The following is a 16,458-nucleotide window of genomic DNA, read 5'->3' on the forward strand; positions in this document are numbered from 1 at the left end:
AAAACTCAAGACCACTAAAAAAAACTTATAATAACTTATTACTGAATTTATTTAATATTAATATCACATGCCAGCTAGTATTACCGTGTCTAAATTCGTGGTTAGGTACCACTTATAAACTTATTATTAAACACACACACTCCCCATCTCTTCTTCTTCGTCTACCACAAATCTCATAACAACCAAAACAAACTTACTTACATCACATGATGAAAAGTGTAACAAACCACCTCAAAATGTCAACTGATCCAACCGCATCAGAAGCAGCAGCCAGTTTAATCAACTCTGATTTAAAAGAAATCAGAGACGCTACCACAAAGCTAGCAAACCATGTTATTAAGCTTGGAGTTAGCGGTGGGTTTGTTACCACTGTTCTCCAATGGTTGTTTGATGTGTTCAAAAAATATTTGTTAACATTGGATCTTTAAAATTAATCTGATCAGGTTTTTTTTTTTTTTTTTTTGTTATGATCAGCTCGACCAGGCTCGAGCTCAGCTATTTAAAGATCGAGCGTGGCTCGTTTATTATTCATTAATTAATTTAAAGTAAACTTATGTTTTCGTTAATGTGATTTGTTCAAATTTGCGGTTTTAGTTCTATAGTTTTAAATCTGCTGATTTTCGTCAACTGATCCAGCTGCATCAGAAGCAGCAGCAGCCTCCTTAATAAACTCTGATTTAAAAGAAATCGGATCGAGCTCGGCTCATGAGTTGTTTTGACTTATTTTTATGTATTTTGAGAAAAACTTTAAACGAGTCTAAGCTAGGCTTGATGTCGGTTATGTAGTGTAAAATTAATATATAGAAATCCAAAAGAGGTCAAACGTAAAAATACACAAGGCTTGATAAGGCTCGAGCTTGGCTTGTTTTGAGCTTTTTTTTTTTTCTAAAGTTCGAGCTCGGCTTGTTTATTATCTTTTTATTAATTTATATATGTTTTTACTTTTTTACTTATTTTTATATATTTTGCGGAAAACTTTAAACTAGCTTAAGCTAGGCTTAAGCTTGGCTCGTTTTGAGTTTTTTTTCCTAAGGATCGAGCTCGACTTGTTTGTTATCTGTTATTTTATATACGTTTTTACTTATTTTTAGATATTTTGAGAAAAAAACCTTAAACTAGCTCTAGCTAAGCTCGAGCTCGGCTCATTTTGAGCTTCTTTTTTTATTTTTCTAAAGATCGAACTTGGCTCGTTTATTATCTATTAATTTTGTATACGTTTTTACTTGTTTTTATATATTATGAGAAAAACCTTAAACTAGCTTAAGTTTGGCTCAGCTGGGCAATTTGAAATTAATCTATAGAAATCCAAAAGAGGTCTAACGTAGAATTACACAAGGCTCGTTAAGGCTCGAGCTCGAAGAAACTTGGCTTGTTTCGAGCTTTTTATCGATCCGAGCTCGAGCAGCTCGGATTGTTTGCACTTTGCACTCCTGATCAGAGCTATGTAACATTATCAAATTAATTTCTTCATATTGTGAATTTATGATTTATTTTGATGATGTATTATGTTGCAGTTATTTGTTGATACTGGATCGAACAAACTGGAGGACGAATATGCTGACGTCTTTACTGGTGCTTATATCTTCTTAACGTTTCCCGACTGGCTGTTTGGAATTTTGCAGTAATTAACAACTCGTGAATATGTATAATTGTTCATACTTTTTATGTTATAATCATAAATTCATGTTTTCATTTGTGTTTTTATCAGTGGAGATGTCGGCAAATGGATAACTCTGGTTGGAGTCGTATTACGACTCTTCTTTCCTAATCATTTTCCAGGTCAAATCACTCCCTAAAGAACTCGGTTTCGGATCCAAATTGTGAATATTAATTGATAAGTGGTAACTGATAACTGTAACTGAGGTGTAAACGAGCCCGAGCTTGACTTGTTTCAAGCTATTTTTCTAAAGCTTGAGCTTTGATCACGAGTCGTTTTTCAAGCTAAGGCCCGTCCCGTTTATTATTTGTTAATTAATTTATATGTGTATATATATATATTTTAAGAAAAACCTTGAACGAGCCTAAGCTCGGTTCAAGCTTGTTTAGTGCCTTAAACAAGGCAAATTTTAAGTCAAAACAGATATATTTACACTAAGTATACAAATTTTCGGGCGAAAACGGGTAAATTTACACTGCTGCATAAAAAAAAGGGGGTCGGGCCTCCCTGGGCCCTCACTAAGCTTCGTCCTTGCACAGACCTCGAAAAAGAGGTAAAACTTAAAATTACCTAAGGTTATTTAAGGCTCGATGAGTCTAAACAAGCTTCCAATGCAAGGCTCGAGCTCAGTCTCTAACCGAGCTTTCTTCGAGACTCGCATTCGGTAACTAATCGAGCTTTCTTTGAGACTCGAGCTTGAAAAAGCTCGGCTCGACGAGCCTAAACGAGATTCCCATACAATGCTTGAGCTCGGGCTCGTTAAGGCTCGAAGAACTAAACGAGCTTTCTTGGAGGAGCCTGAGATCGAAAAAGCTCGGCTCGTTAAGGCTCGAAGAACCTAAACGAGGTTCCCATCCAAGTCTCGAGCTTGTGCTCAATAACTAAATTAGCTTTTTTGACGCGGGAGCTCAAAAAAGCTCAACCTCGTTTCAAGCTTTTTATCGATCTGATCTCAAGTGGCTCACGAGAAGCTTGGCTCGTTTGCACCTCTATTGGTAACTAGTAACTAATAACTAATAACTAAACAGATTATTTGGTGTTACCGGGAGCTTTGCTTCTTCTGATCGTGGTATCTCCGAGCTTCGTTGCTGGCTACGTAAGAGCAGGATGGATCGGCGTGATTATCTGCTTAGGAATCGGATGTTATCTGCTTCAAGAACACATCAGAGCTTCTGGAGGATTCAGGAACGCGTTCACGAAGAGCCACGGGGTTTCTAACTCCATTGGTATCCTTCTACTGTTCGTGTTCCCAGTTTGGGTTTTGATCACCTTACTGTAAATATCTGCAGCAAACTCGTGTTTGTTGTGAGGTAATTTGTGGTTTCTGTATCGGTTATGATTCGTGAAATCTTTTCGATTGATGTGTGTATTGAAAATTTGAAATTCGGTTAGTGTTTTATGTGATTTATGACTTGTTGTTTTGATTTGAATAAGTTAAGTGAAGAAGGTTTGTATATTATGTATCTCTTATAAGCTTTAAATTTTGTTGTTATGAACAAGGATGATTTTATAATGGTTTGTTTGAAACATAGGTGCACAAACCGGATTTTGGCCAACAGGACTCCTTTTAAAACCTGTTCGGTTTTAGTCAACATAAGTCAAAACCAGGGCCATCTCCGAGAAATTATATACCTCGACTGAGCCGATATATAAAGGCCTAGGCCCTAACAAGTTCCGAAATATATAAGCAAATAACCTAAATTTTATTCAATAGATTATGAATAAAAAAAATTTTGGACCCGATAATTTTAAGAGGGATCAAAATCCATTTATAATGCATAATAGTTATTTTTTTTAAATATATATATATATATATATATATATATAAAAGGTATAAAAAAAATTTGACCCCTCAAAAAAATGTGTCTCGGCGAGGGTGCGACTCGCACACCCTCAAGGCCGGCCCTGGTCAAAACCAGTTTCTAAAGGAAATAATCCAAACAGATAGAAACTGGTTCACTGGATTCAAACAAACCGGTTTTAACCGAAGCCTAATCACACTATTCATCTAAATTGATAGAAACTTACCAGTTTTGAACACTATTTTGATGTATGAATTTACAATATTGTTGAAATTTTGGTCATTTTCGTTGACCTGGCACGACCATCTCGGTTAAAAAAAAAGACATAATCGACCGAAACCTAATCAAACCGGTAAATATTATTTTGAATTCAATACTATGCAATATGCACAACCACACCAACTATATTAGTTCATTAGTAAATTAGTGCATATAGTTAATTGTTGTAGTAATATGACTAGAGATTACATTTCTGTTCAGCCATTTGGTAACACCAAAATCAAGTTGACAACTACATGAGATTAGATTTTGGTTCGACGTTTTGCTAAACAATGTACGAGGCTATGTTCAAGGTTTCTTTAAATTTTGAAGTTAAACGAGTTACCGACACATTTGTTATTTCAGTTGGAAGGGTTAATTCACTAATTGTTTAACTTATGTAGTAATCTTCATACCTGATGAATCTTAGTGAGCTCAAAGAAAGAAAAATATGTTAATAATATTTTGTTAACCGTAACCTAAGCAGTTAATCCGGAAAGATATCAAGACCGATATCTGAGATATCATCGAGATTAGATATCGGTAATTTTAATATCATGTAAAATTCATATATGTATAGCAATTTAACACTAATGATTCACTATACTCTCCTACCATTAATGAATTAACATTTTGCAACTTGCAAAACAGTAACAATCGTAGCAAGTAGGAACTAATTAAGACTTAAAACACTAACATTGAACAATAAAAATTGATAATTAAAAGTTAATACACTAATATCGGGAATGTCGGTGATATACCGATCAAATATCGATCTATATCACCGATATATCGGCGTTTGGCGATATCTACTACATAGAACATAACAAGTATTGCAAATGGTCAATTATTGGAAATGCATTAATAGTATATTCTTGTGGCTAATTAATGACATATAAATCATATTGTCCTATTAGCTCAGTTGGTTAGAGCGTTGTACTAATAATGCGAAGGTCGCAGGTTTCGCATGGGCCATTTTTTAAGTCATGCTAATAACGCGAAGGTCGCAGGTTCGAGACCTGCATGGGCCATTTTTTAATTAACCCTTTACTTTATAAAAAAGAACAATATTATTTTTCTAGCCCTTTCAGTTTCACTTAAAATTTCCAAACCTAATCTTCAAGTAATCTTGTTTTCTTCTTTTAAGAAAAAAACTTTTTTCGAACACATCTAAATTCTAACACTCCGGTTTTGCACCATGACTCGCGTAACACAAACTTATTCACCAACTATATGTTTTTCATAGAAGCCGTCTTAGTTCGCCTAATTCAGTAATCGAGCCAGACGTTGTAGACCAATTTCGCAATCCATAAACCACTCCATCTAAACTTGTCAACTGCTTTGAAATAGCACTCCTTTCGGCCTCTCTAAAGCAAATAACAACAGGAATCTATAGCTCGACGGTTCTTCCCCAATCCAAAAGTCCAAACAAAATGAACTATTTCCACCAGTCATGAGCGTCCCCAAAGGAAAACTCTTGGCATGCAATCTAACTTCTCGAACCCCCCCCCCCCCCCAATTGGCGCTTTATATAACGATACATAATAAGTTGGCAAAGAATTCAGCAAAGGCTTCATAATCGTAATGCGTAGCATATCCACCACCGAAATCAATATTGTAATTAAGCAGTCGTTATGTGTTGAGTCCGACCCATCCATATTATTGTTCAAAATCCTCCGGCTCACCCATATTATATGTTCAAGATTCGCCATTATAAATATGTATGATATAATTGAGTTTAGATGTAGATATATGTATTTTGTTTGGTCAACCAAATCAAAGATGTTATCAGAGTTCAAAAAAGATAAATGCATATAAACACTATATGAAAAGTTAAGAAACATGTGACGTGGAAATGTTAAAAGTTGGTTGGCTGAGTCTGGTACTAACCCATGATTGTTAGTCATACATTCATACCTAGTATAAATCATCAAAATTATGAAAATTAAAAATTTAACATTTAACCTTAAATTTATATTTCTAAAATAATGATACCAATTTCCTTTTTTTTTCCTAACGACATTAATATCACTTAATAACAACGTATTATATCAATATACATATTTTTTTATATATTCGGGACTATAGTAGATTGTGTGCGAAACTATCTTATTTCCCTTTTGTTATTCAGTTTGATGTAATTTGCAAAACCACAAGTTTCGCATAGAGTCTCTACACTCTCTACAAAACTTTCGGTTCGTGCCTATCCATGGTGTTGTTTTTTTTATTTCATTTCATCGTTTTTTTGAAAGATATATTATTACTCTGTCGGTTTAGCTTGGTTCATCATTATACTCTTCTTTCTCGTTACACCTTAGTTGATTGTGGTTTTTGTTGAATTAGGCTATCCGTTGTGGCCTGCCAGCCCAGCCACGAGCGGCATGGCGCGAGCCACGTCGACCAAAAACACCACAACGCCTTCACTTCACCACTCGTCGCGAGCGGGCGCTGCAACTACGGGCGAGCGTGCTCGCTTGGGCTAAAGGAGGAAAATTAATGAGTTGGCTCGTGAATGAATGAATCAGCAGGCGTGAACAACATCGGGATGAATTCACCGGTGGCACGACCAACAAGGGTTGAAGAGTTGGGTCCCGCCAACGCCACATGACACAATATAATTGGATAAATTCATAAGTCATGTGAACCACACATATTCTTATAAAATTATTCATGCCCTATTAATGACACCATAGGCTATTAAACCAAATGCCTTTCAATATTTAGCACTTCGTTTTCCAATCTTTATTAACTCTGGATTTATTAGTTGTAAGCTATTAAGTCAAATGTCTTTAATATTGCACTTTTGTTTTACAATCTTTATTAACTTTGGATTTATTAGTTCCCACCACTAACACCCCACATATGTGAAGGTTATATTATAATGAGCGTTGTTTTTCTTTATGTATATTAATGAATGGGAATTATTTATATAAACAAACATAAATGAATATGTAATATCACTAGTAACTTATACATAAACGTAAATGAAATATATAAACACGTAAATGAATGTATCTGATATGTGTCAGTGTTTGCTCGTTTAATAAACAATTATTTTATTTTTATTTGATCGTCGAATGGTACATGAAAGTTTAAAAAAGTTTATTTTCGTTTAGAGACCTAAAAGTAAGCAAGAACTTTTATACATATAGATAAAATTATAAAATAAGCAATTAGGCTAATTTTGAAAAATTATTAAATAAATAATGTTTTGTTGTAAAGAGAATTCCCAAAAAAAGGAAAGTGGGTTTTTCTCTTTGTGCACCAAAAAGTTAAGAAAAAGTACATTTTAATTCTTACAAAATTACTTTAAGTATGAAATAATTCGATATGAAACTAAAATCAATCCATTAGAAATTAGGAATTTGGATGAGTTTAATTGACAATATAATCATTTGGTTTGTAACCTTGTTTTGAGAATGCGATGACGAAAGTGGTGACAACAATAGTAGTTGTGGAGGAACAAATCCATTAATATAGATGTCTCTATGGATTATCTATCAATCGGTGAAACATCATAACAGTAACAAATCCAAGGATCATATTATGGCATCATCTTTTTCTAAGGTTTCCATTACATCATGTAAGTTTCATTGGGTATGTGTAGTGGCCGAGTAATATGAACGATAAAGGAGGTTTTGGGGCGAGAACATCGCCCCCCCTGTGCTACAAAAGGGGCGAAATGTGTGGGGTGGGGTGGGGTGGGGCGATATTCTTTTGTTGCCTGCTTCCTTGTTTGAATATTATTTTATTTTGTATGTGTGATATATATATATATATATATATATATATATATATATATATATATATATATATTGGACTACAACACCACTACACCCTTAAAACAAAAACCTACTATTTGTTGACTAGATGCCACCTGACACAAAACACCCTATTTTGTAGCTCATCCACTACACATACCGTTACTATAGATGTCTAACTTCTTGATCACTATTAAATCAACCATATTAAGGTTTATATTCTACCAATGTTCTTATTAATATGATCAACAATAGAGTAAAATGTTCAATAATGCAACACATTTAAATGTATGGATCAAAGTGTTACAATTAAATAAACAACAAATAACAATCTATAATTTTGTAGATATACAAAAACCAAACATGTAAATCATGCCTGAAATATTCTTAAATTAATTAGAAAACTAGTATATAGGATGATCATACAAGACAAAAATATAAGGACAATTTCAATAAAAACGACCCCAAATGTGTACTTCCCTTTGTTCTTTGGTCAAGGTATGTATTTGTCTTCTTTTTCTCTTTCCATTAACAAGTACTTTTCCACCATGAATATTATATCATTCTTCTTTATATATGGCTTCCAAAAAATTGTGATATCTTATTTTTTATTGATAAACTCAAAAGGCAAAGTCATGACTTACCAACCATGATAAACAAGGCTGGAATATTTTTATGCAAGCTTCAAATCTTTGTCAAATATTTAAAACTATTTAAGGGGGGACGGGGCACCGCGTGAAGGGTGCTCCATCACGCGTGATGGGCTTTTGCACACCGCTGCCAGTGCCTTGTCAAGCTTGAGTGATGAGATTTGCGTGATGGCCATCACGCGTGTGATGGGGTGAAAACCAAGGAATGGAGCTGTTGGGTGTATTATTTCATCACATTTATCACACACCACACCACCATCCCTAGTAAAAAACCATCACATGTGATGGATTTGGGGTTGATGATGTGGCACCATTTGATTGGGTGAGGTGTGTGATGAGTGATAACCACCCCTCCCCCCTAAGCTAAATTACAAAAATAGTTGTAGGATTTTGATAAACATAGTTGCTAATAATGTTTCATAACCGGACCAGTTAAATTTGTTTTTAAACTTTAAGTATATCATTTATGATTGGACCTTACTAAAAAACCCAAGTAACCTAAGAATAACTCATAGTTTACTTCTATTAACCATATATGTTGGTAAGTTTGTAACTTGCAGGATTTGAACTTTCGATTTCTTTTTACACATGAGAGAAACTTTACATAAGTTTAAATATTGTACTAAGCTGAAAGTTTAATACAACTATTTTATTATGTTAGTTATAAAATATTAGAAGAAAAAATATTATATATTAAAGAAGCAATTTTTTTTTTTTGAACTGCAACTTTCTATTACCAAAGCCAAACCCCTACTAACGAGAAGCTAGCAAGGGATGACAACAAAACAAAACAGCAACCATTACAAAGTCAAATATTTTCACCTAAACCAATCTAAATACACATTTTTCGACCTGTTTTATATCCATAAATAACTTAGAGCCCTGATGTGCTGAAAATGTCATTTATTCTAATAGGCCCGTTTTCAAAAATCGCCTTGTTTCAAGCTTTTGAAATACACATATTAAAGAAGCAACTAGTAATGTATATTCATATATATTTTTAGTTGTATAATAATCAATCTAGTTGTTGACCAGTTAGTTAAAGCTTTGAACCTTATATAAGTGGTTCTTTAATAAAATAATAATTCTAGCAATACATTGGTCCTACCCATTAGTCGAACATGAAAATATATCCAGTTAAATGGGTTGTTCTCTGGTCAATTGGTCAACCTGATTGATGGATTCATGGATAAATCATTTATTTTTATATAAATTACAAGGGTACTTTATGTAAACATTTAGAACATTTGATGTGTTTATAGTTGTAAATATGAGTAATAAGATGGAAAATAACCATGTTTAAAATAATTGTTTATATGTTTATGTGAGTTCGTGAATACATGAGTCATATTATGACCAGTGTTACAAAAATTATGACTACGCGCCGATTAATCCCTGATTAATCGTCAGTCTCTACTTCACTGATTAATTTTGGACTAATCGGTCCATGGTCAAATCCGGCCAAAATTGATGGTTTCTGGCAAAATTCAGCGGTTTCCGGTGAGATTCCGGAAAAAATCAACGGTTTACGAGATTCTAGCCAATTTCTTGTCAATATGTGTTTGCGTATGTATAAAACTGAAAAATTACATATAAAAGTGTGTGAATGTATATATAAAACTTAAATTATACATCAAAGTTCGATCCGATTAATCCCAATTAATCTCGATCAATTCCGATTAATCGCTAGTCGTCACCCAATCGCTCGACTACATCACGTTTAACCTCCTTAACTAACAGTTAGTTCAATTGGGTAATTTTGATTTCAATCCTCACACGTAAGATTGTAATAGGCTGCCCACACGTGACGAACTTCAAAATCGAGAGATGAATGTGAACGACTTAGTGTGTACTTGTGTAGGTCGCGATGAATAGTTGGAGACAGTTGATCACCTTCGGCAGGTCACCCGTTTACAAAATAGAGTTGAGACCAAGTTAGTAAGTGATGCTGATCTGATCAACATAGTTTCAATTCGGGAATAGAGAAGTTGGAATAGAACATAAACTGGGTTGACTTAAAAAGGCGATTCACATCGTTTATTTAGCTTATATTTGTAAAGCGAGCAACGATAGGATCTAAAAAGTTGTTCGCTATGGTGGGGGGGGGCATCAAAGCCCTCCATAACGTCTTGTTGCTGTTTAAAGGTCCTTTAGCGCCCCATTATATGTGTGTGTGTGTGAGAGAGAGAGAACGGTGGCCATCGTTGTGAAACACCCCCCCCCCCCCCTCCGCGTTGTGCTGCGCCTTCCGCCCCCCAAGGGTGCCCGTAGCGGACGATCTAATAACGAAGTCTTATTATACAAGATGTTTAAGGTTACCAAAATCAAAGCATTCTTGTGGATAATTAAATAAAGCATTCTTGTGGATACTTCTCGGGGTAAGCTTGGTCGTACAATCGTTTGTAATATTGAGTTCCTAGCAGTAGCACCTTGCTAGTTTATCACCTTTTATCAATAATACTGGTTTTATTACTTTAAAAAAAAATCTAGCAGTTTATTTACATTAGATTTATACTTTAATGAATTAAAAACCTTAACAATTTCCTAAATATCAAGATCCACTATGAGATATATATCTTTATCAAATAGCAAATGAATATGCATAATAATAATTCATTAATTCCTCGTCCTACTTTATAATTAATAGTTCAACCCAATTCATGGGACCAGTTGAGACTAAATAATTTGAAGTCTGGCCCTAGATGTGTCCCTTTGACCAATCACGATATTCGGTAGCTAACTAGATTTCACCAAATCACACTTTTAAATCAAAACCCATTAAAACCAAGACTGCACAACACACATGTGAACCTTCATATTATACTAAAGACTTTGACACTTTGACCAGTTACTACTTTATATATATTTACAACTAGAATTTTAGCCTGCCGGGCGAATGGAAAAATCTGGATGGTGGTAAAACTCAAACGTTGTCGGTCTTGAGCGTTGAGATAATAAGTCGACGTGAATTCAATCGGTTTCTTGTGGTACCAGAACTAAAACAAAAATGGCAGTGACTTTACGTAAATTTGGTTGGTTTCCTTCACGTTCGTTACGATACTGGAATTAAAACAAAAATTAAAAGAGAAAAATGGCATCCGGTTGGTTTTCGTTGCATTCGTTATGAGACCGGAACTAAAACAAAAAAAACAAATGGCATCAAAACCCTATCATTGTTAGTCCCGGACATTGATGTAGTGATTTTACACAAATTAGGGGTGAGCAATAACCGAATCGTTAACTGAAACCGAACCGAAAACCGATATAACCGAAACGAACCGAACTCTTCATTTTTTTAATATTTTCAAGCACTTTCCCTCTATTTCATGTATTATATGTATTAATAGTTTAATATTATTATTTCCATGTATTTATATCTCAATTTCATATATTTATACCTTCATTTCATGTAGATATTCATTCATATCATGTAGTTAAACATTCATTTAATGTATTTTTAAGAAAAATGTTAGCCCAAGTTTGATACTGGTTTTTAACCGAACCGAACCGTGCACACCCCTAACACAAATTCAATATGTTTCCGTTATGTAAAAAAAATTGACGTTAGGTCGGTTCTCGTTAGTCGTTAAGTTCGTTAAGCTAACAATAAAAAATCAAAATGGTATAGACAAGTTTGGTGCCGCCACTTATCTAGCAGCACCAAACTTCTCTTTTATAATAATAATAATAATAATAATAGCTATATATATATGATTGATTTCTTTTGAGAACCACTTTGAGTTTTAAGAACTCGAAAGAACTCAGCGTAACGTTTTTTTTTTTGAATTTTTTTTACACATGCGTAATATATGTAAGTTACATACACGTAAAAAAATTACAGAATTTTTTACGCACCGAGTCGACTTTTTACACATATGTAACAGACGTAAAAGTTAGTGTAACCACTTACATATTTATTATCTCTCCTACTTTGACTTTTTTGCCAGATTTAATCTCAACCACATATTCCAATCCATTTAATTAAATGTGTGGTCCAAAATTGAGTTCTTAAAGTTCTTAAAACTCACCATGGTTCTCAAAATAACCCTCCCCTATATATATAATATATATATATAAACGAAGACATAAAAAAATATGTGTCGCGATGTGGTCGCTCCCCTTTTTTTTGGAGTCACCTGATTTGCTTGATTTTTAAATGGAGACTTCTCATGCATTTGACCCGAATTCATGACTATGGGTCTTACCAAACCCATATATTCCTTAAACGGGTTATAACATCTCATTAAATTAAAATTTATTCTCACCAAATTATAGATGTAAAAATCCTATAAAATAGAATATAATAAAAATTAAAATCTTATTTATTTTAAAAAAAATATATATATTATTTAAATTAAAAAACCAATTTGATAGTAAAAAAATAAACGGGTGTTGGGTCTCATCAAACCATAAGTATATTATTAACTTTCATACATATTATTTATAATTAAAAAACCAATTTTATAGTAAAAAATAAACGGGTCTTGGATCTCATCAAAACCATATATCTTTTAAACCGGGTTATAACATCTCATTTATTTGTGAAACATTTTATTATCAAGCCATAAGTATATTATTAACTTTCATACAATAAAATATATAAATCCAAAAAATAAATAAATATTATAACAAACAATATAAAAACAACACCCGTAATACGGGGGATAAAATCTAGTGTGTATATATATATATATATATATATAACATGTATTATCTTATTTAAAGGCATCTACTCTACTCTTATTAGTTACTTCAAACAACACCAAATTTGAACTCTTTAGCCTTAGGTAAAGGAATACTATATTACTATCGGAGTTTCTCAACTAGACAAATAATATACATTATTTAGTTTTTTTGTAATTATAGTAATATCTATAGAGATGGTTATTATATGAGATTATACATATACATTTATATACATATAAGGGAGACTATGGTACAAGTTGATATTAAGTTGCAAAGTGAAGAAAGAAAAAAATGTGTTGGCATTTTGATAATAATGTTAAATAGTGTAATTGTAGTGTATATTTCTTACTATTTTTGTTTTTTTTGATGTAGTGTAATTACGTTGTCCATGCATAATTATCAAAATTCACTGCAATTTTTTCTTCCTTCGCTTCATAAACTTTGTGTCTTAAACTTGATTTGTATCTATTGTACATATACCCTCGTTTAGCCTGGCGAGTCTAATCAAATTCAAGGTATGAAATTAATAACTAAACTCCTTTAATAAATAAAAACTATTCAAAACAAACTTGGTCAACCCCCCCCCCCCTTCTCTCTTGTTAACCTCCATAATTTTTGAATAATATTATACTTAACCATAAGAGTTAAACATAGAGGCAAAATAGTCATTTCAAACAGAGTATTTGAACGCCATTACTCCGTTAGACTCAACTGGTTAAAAACTTTCTGTATTTGAACGCCATTACTCCGTTAGACTCAACTGGTTAAAAACTGAAACTCCAGTGACTCAATTGACTAAAAGTTTAACAACTAAACTAAACTGGTTAAAATGAATAAACCGCGTCGTTAGTCAACTAGACTCAATTAGTTTAAGGTTTTGACAACCAAACTAAATTGGTTAAATTAAACAGTCTTGCAAAAATCCCGACCACGCATCGATTAATCCTCATTAATCGTTAGTCTCCACATCACTGGTTAATTTTGGGCTAATCGGTCAACAGTCATATCCTGCCAAAATTAGCGGTTTCTGACGAGATTCCCACCAAAATCAATGCTTTCCAGTGAGATTCCGAGCAAAATCAGCGGATTCTGACGATATTCCAACAAAAACCATCGGTTTCCGGCGAGATTCCAATCAATTTCCGGCCAAAATATGATTTTGTGTGTGTAAAACTAAAAATTACATATAATAATATGTGTGTGTGTAAAACTAAAAAATATACATTAAAGTTCGATCCGATTAATCCCGATTAATCGTTAGTCCCACCCACCGTCCAACTAGCGATTTTTTTAACACTGAAAATAAATTAAAATCACTTAAAATAAAGGATATTAACTCTTTTCTAATTATACAAAACTGATTTTGGCACAAAAATCATATACATACATACATATTCAAAAAATATACAAAAATAAATAAATAAATAAATAATTTAAGGTCTATCTAACTTTAATGTTGATAGACAAGAAGGTTGGTTTTACGAAGGCGGTAATAAATGCTTACCCAGTCCCCCACTATATCCCATTAATGTTCCCACTGCACTTAGCGCGTCTTTCATTTAATTCCACATTCTTAGTGACATACTTGTCTTTCACAGTTTCAATCCTCACCGTTGGTTCCACGTGGACATTATCTTCACCGTCTGTTGTATCGTTCTGGTGACAGTAGTGCTTCTGGATCACCACTTCTTAACCGACTAGATGAGAACATGCCCGACTGTCTCATGAATATTGGGCTTGCAAATGACTTTCTCCGGCGAGATGATGTACTTTCTGTTTAGATCAAAATCAGTGTTTTAAAAATCCATTATTTTTGAACGGTTTGCTAGAATATCGAAACGGTTTGCTAGAATATCGAAACGATGTTTTTAATATTTTGTGGCACGTTTTTTTAAAATTAGTTTTAACCCAACGACTAATATTGAACAAAGTAAAAAGTTTGGATTACTTTTTGAAAATCGAGTGTTTTTTATTATTTATTTTGTTATGGATTATATTTTACTATGGAATAATATACTTTGAAACAGATAAAATATCAGTTTTAAGTCCAAAAGATTTTTTTGATACTTTGCTGCTCATGTTTTCTAAAAATTACTTTTAATATGGCGATTAATGTTGAAAAAGTAAAACGTCTGGATTATTTTTTGAAAATCGAGAGTTTTTGTATAAATTATTTTATTACGGATTAACGTTCGGATTTTATTTTATTATGAAATCGTATGCTTTTATATTATTTTTTGAGTTAAAGTTTCATTTATATTGAAATTACAATGTAAAATATTCAACCCGGTTGAATATCTAGGTACTCGGTTCAACTGGTGGCACCATTTTTTAGATTAATCCAGTACTAGTAAAAACCGGTTTTTAAAACCTTGGAAAAAATACGAATCAAATAAACATGGTGTGTGAATCAAATAGTGTGATTATATATAAAATCATGACGTAATTACAGTATCACACTATGATGTAATTACATAATTACACTAGTTGATTCGTACACTTAGCACATTTTTTTATTTTGTACGTTAACTTCAAGTATTTGTTACTAATAAATAAATTATTAACATGTCCATACCGGTGCTATCAATGAACCCGCCTCGTCGTCGAAAGAAAGGCGACTTCATCCCTCGGTAGTACCGAAACGAGAACACTCTGGATTTTGATAACGAACTGAACGGCGACGGGCGCTTGCTCCAGAAGCTCCCGCCCGTCCGCCTGCACCGCCATGGCGAACTCGTCGCCGGCTCCATAACTAACCGCTCCGATCCTAAATTTCGCTCGAATCCAAACGAGTACGATCGCTTCAACAGGAAGTCTCTCCTGTTCAAACGCTCGTCCGAAAGATTAAGCTGATGATCTAGATTTCTCATGGGAGACACCGGTACCAGTACCGGTACCGAGACCGGTACCGGTGTGATCTCGTTAACCGGATCCTGAACCGGAACCGGACGACGGTCTGGTTCCGGTTCAGGATCCGGTTCAGGTCCGATGATGTCCGCATCGAAATTCGGTCGAATTCTGGCGGACATCATCGGACTGAAGGGCGAGTCAGGTCGAAAGACACTCGCTCTGCATAACGGGCAATTCGCGTGGCATCGAAGCCAAACGTCGATACAATCGACGTGAAACGCGTGGTAACAAACCGGAAGTGTACGGACGTAGTCATTATCTTCGAATTCGAGTAGACACACCGCGCACTCATGGACACTGCTTTTACGTGTGTGAATTGATAACGGAATGGTTTTAATAACAGACTCATCCAATCCGTACGGAGAGAATTGGTTATTATAACCGTAAGGTGTATTATTATTAATATTATTATTATTATACGTGTCGTCAACGGACTCGATATCACCGCCACCGTTGGATGACGGAACGTATGAGTGGAGGAGCCGTCGGCGGCGGCGCCACTGGCGGTAGCGGCGGCGGAGTAGGAGGAAACGGCGGGAGAGTGTACGGGAGTATGCGATTAGTATAAAGGCAGTGGCGATTATTATTACCATGGCGATTAATGGTGGAGTGAAACGTACTGGTGGTTTTGATGGTGAAGATGTGAGTTGATGAAGAAGAGTATTATTGTTGTTATTATTATTATTATTGTTATTAGCTGGTGAAGGTGCTGGTGACGGTGATGACGTGGACAT

The 16,458-nt window shown here is 34.2% G+C and overlaps 1 protein-coding gene and 1 pseudogene across 2 annotated transcripts; one reads left to right on the plus strand and one right to left on the minus strand.

The window, feature by feature from the left end:
- The first annotated feature begins 206 nt into the window (after nt 1-206).
- Nucleotides 207-3,118, plus strand: LOC143631432 (cold-regulated 413 plasma membrane protein 2-like; annotated as a pseudogene). The gene is made up of 4 exons (XR_013153356.1): nt 207-394; nt 1,515-1,621; nt 1,709-1,779; nt 2,686-3,118. The product of XR_013153356.1 is annotated as a cold-regulated 413 plasma membrane protein 2-like (transcript).
- An 11,318-nt stretch (nt 3,119-14,436) lies between these two features.
- Nucleotides 14,437-16,458, minus strand: LOC143631398 (RING-H2 finger protein ATL65-like). The gene is made up of 2 exons (XM_077100170.1): nt 15,390-16,458; nt 14,437-14,587 (listed from the first exon to the last, which is right to left on the minus strand). The coding sequence occupies exons 1-2, from the start codon at nt 16,456-16,458 to the stop codon at nt 14,451-14,453; spliced, it is 1,206 nt and encodes a 401-aa protein (XP_076956285.1). The 3' UTR covers nt 14,437-14,450.

This window comes from Bidens hawaiensis, unplaced genomic scaffold (assembly GCF_021521415.1).
Source record: "Bidens hawaiensis isolate Kalapana, Puna unplaced genomic scaffold, B.hawaiensis_p1.1 tig00006068_1, whole genome shotgun sequence".
In the NCBI taxonomy this organism is placed as follows: domain Eukaryota; kingdom Viridiplantae; phylum Streptophyta; class Magnoliopsida; order Asterales; family Asteraceae; genus Bidens; species Bidens hawaiensis.

Excerpts from the sequence above, each read along its gene's own strand:
- LOC143631398 (XM_077100170.1), bottom strand. The coding sequence starts at position 16,458 with ATGTCCACGTCATCACCGTCACCAGCACCTTCACCAGCTAATAACAAT. Across the intron at positions 14,588-15,389 it reads CGGGTTCATTGATAGCACCG|AAAGTACATCATCTCGCCGG; the intron begins GTATGGACATGT and ends TGATCTAAACAG.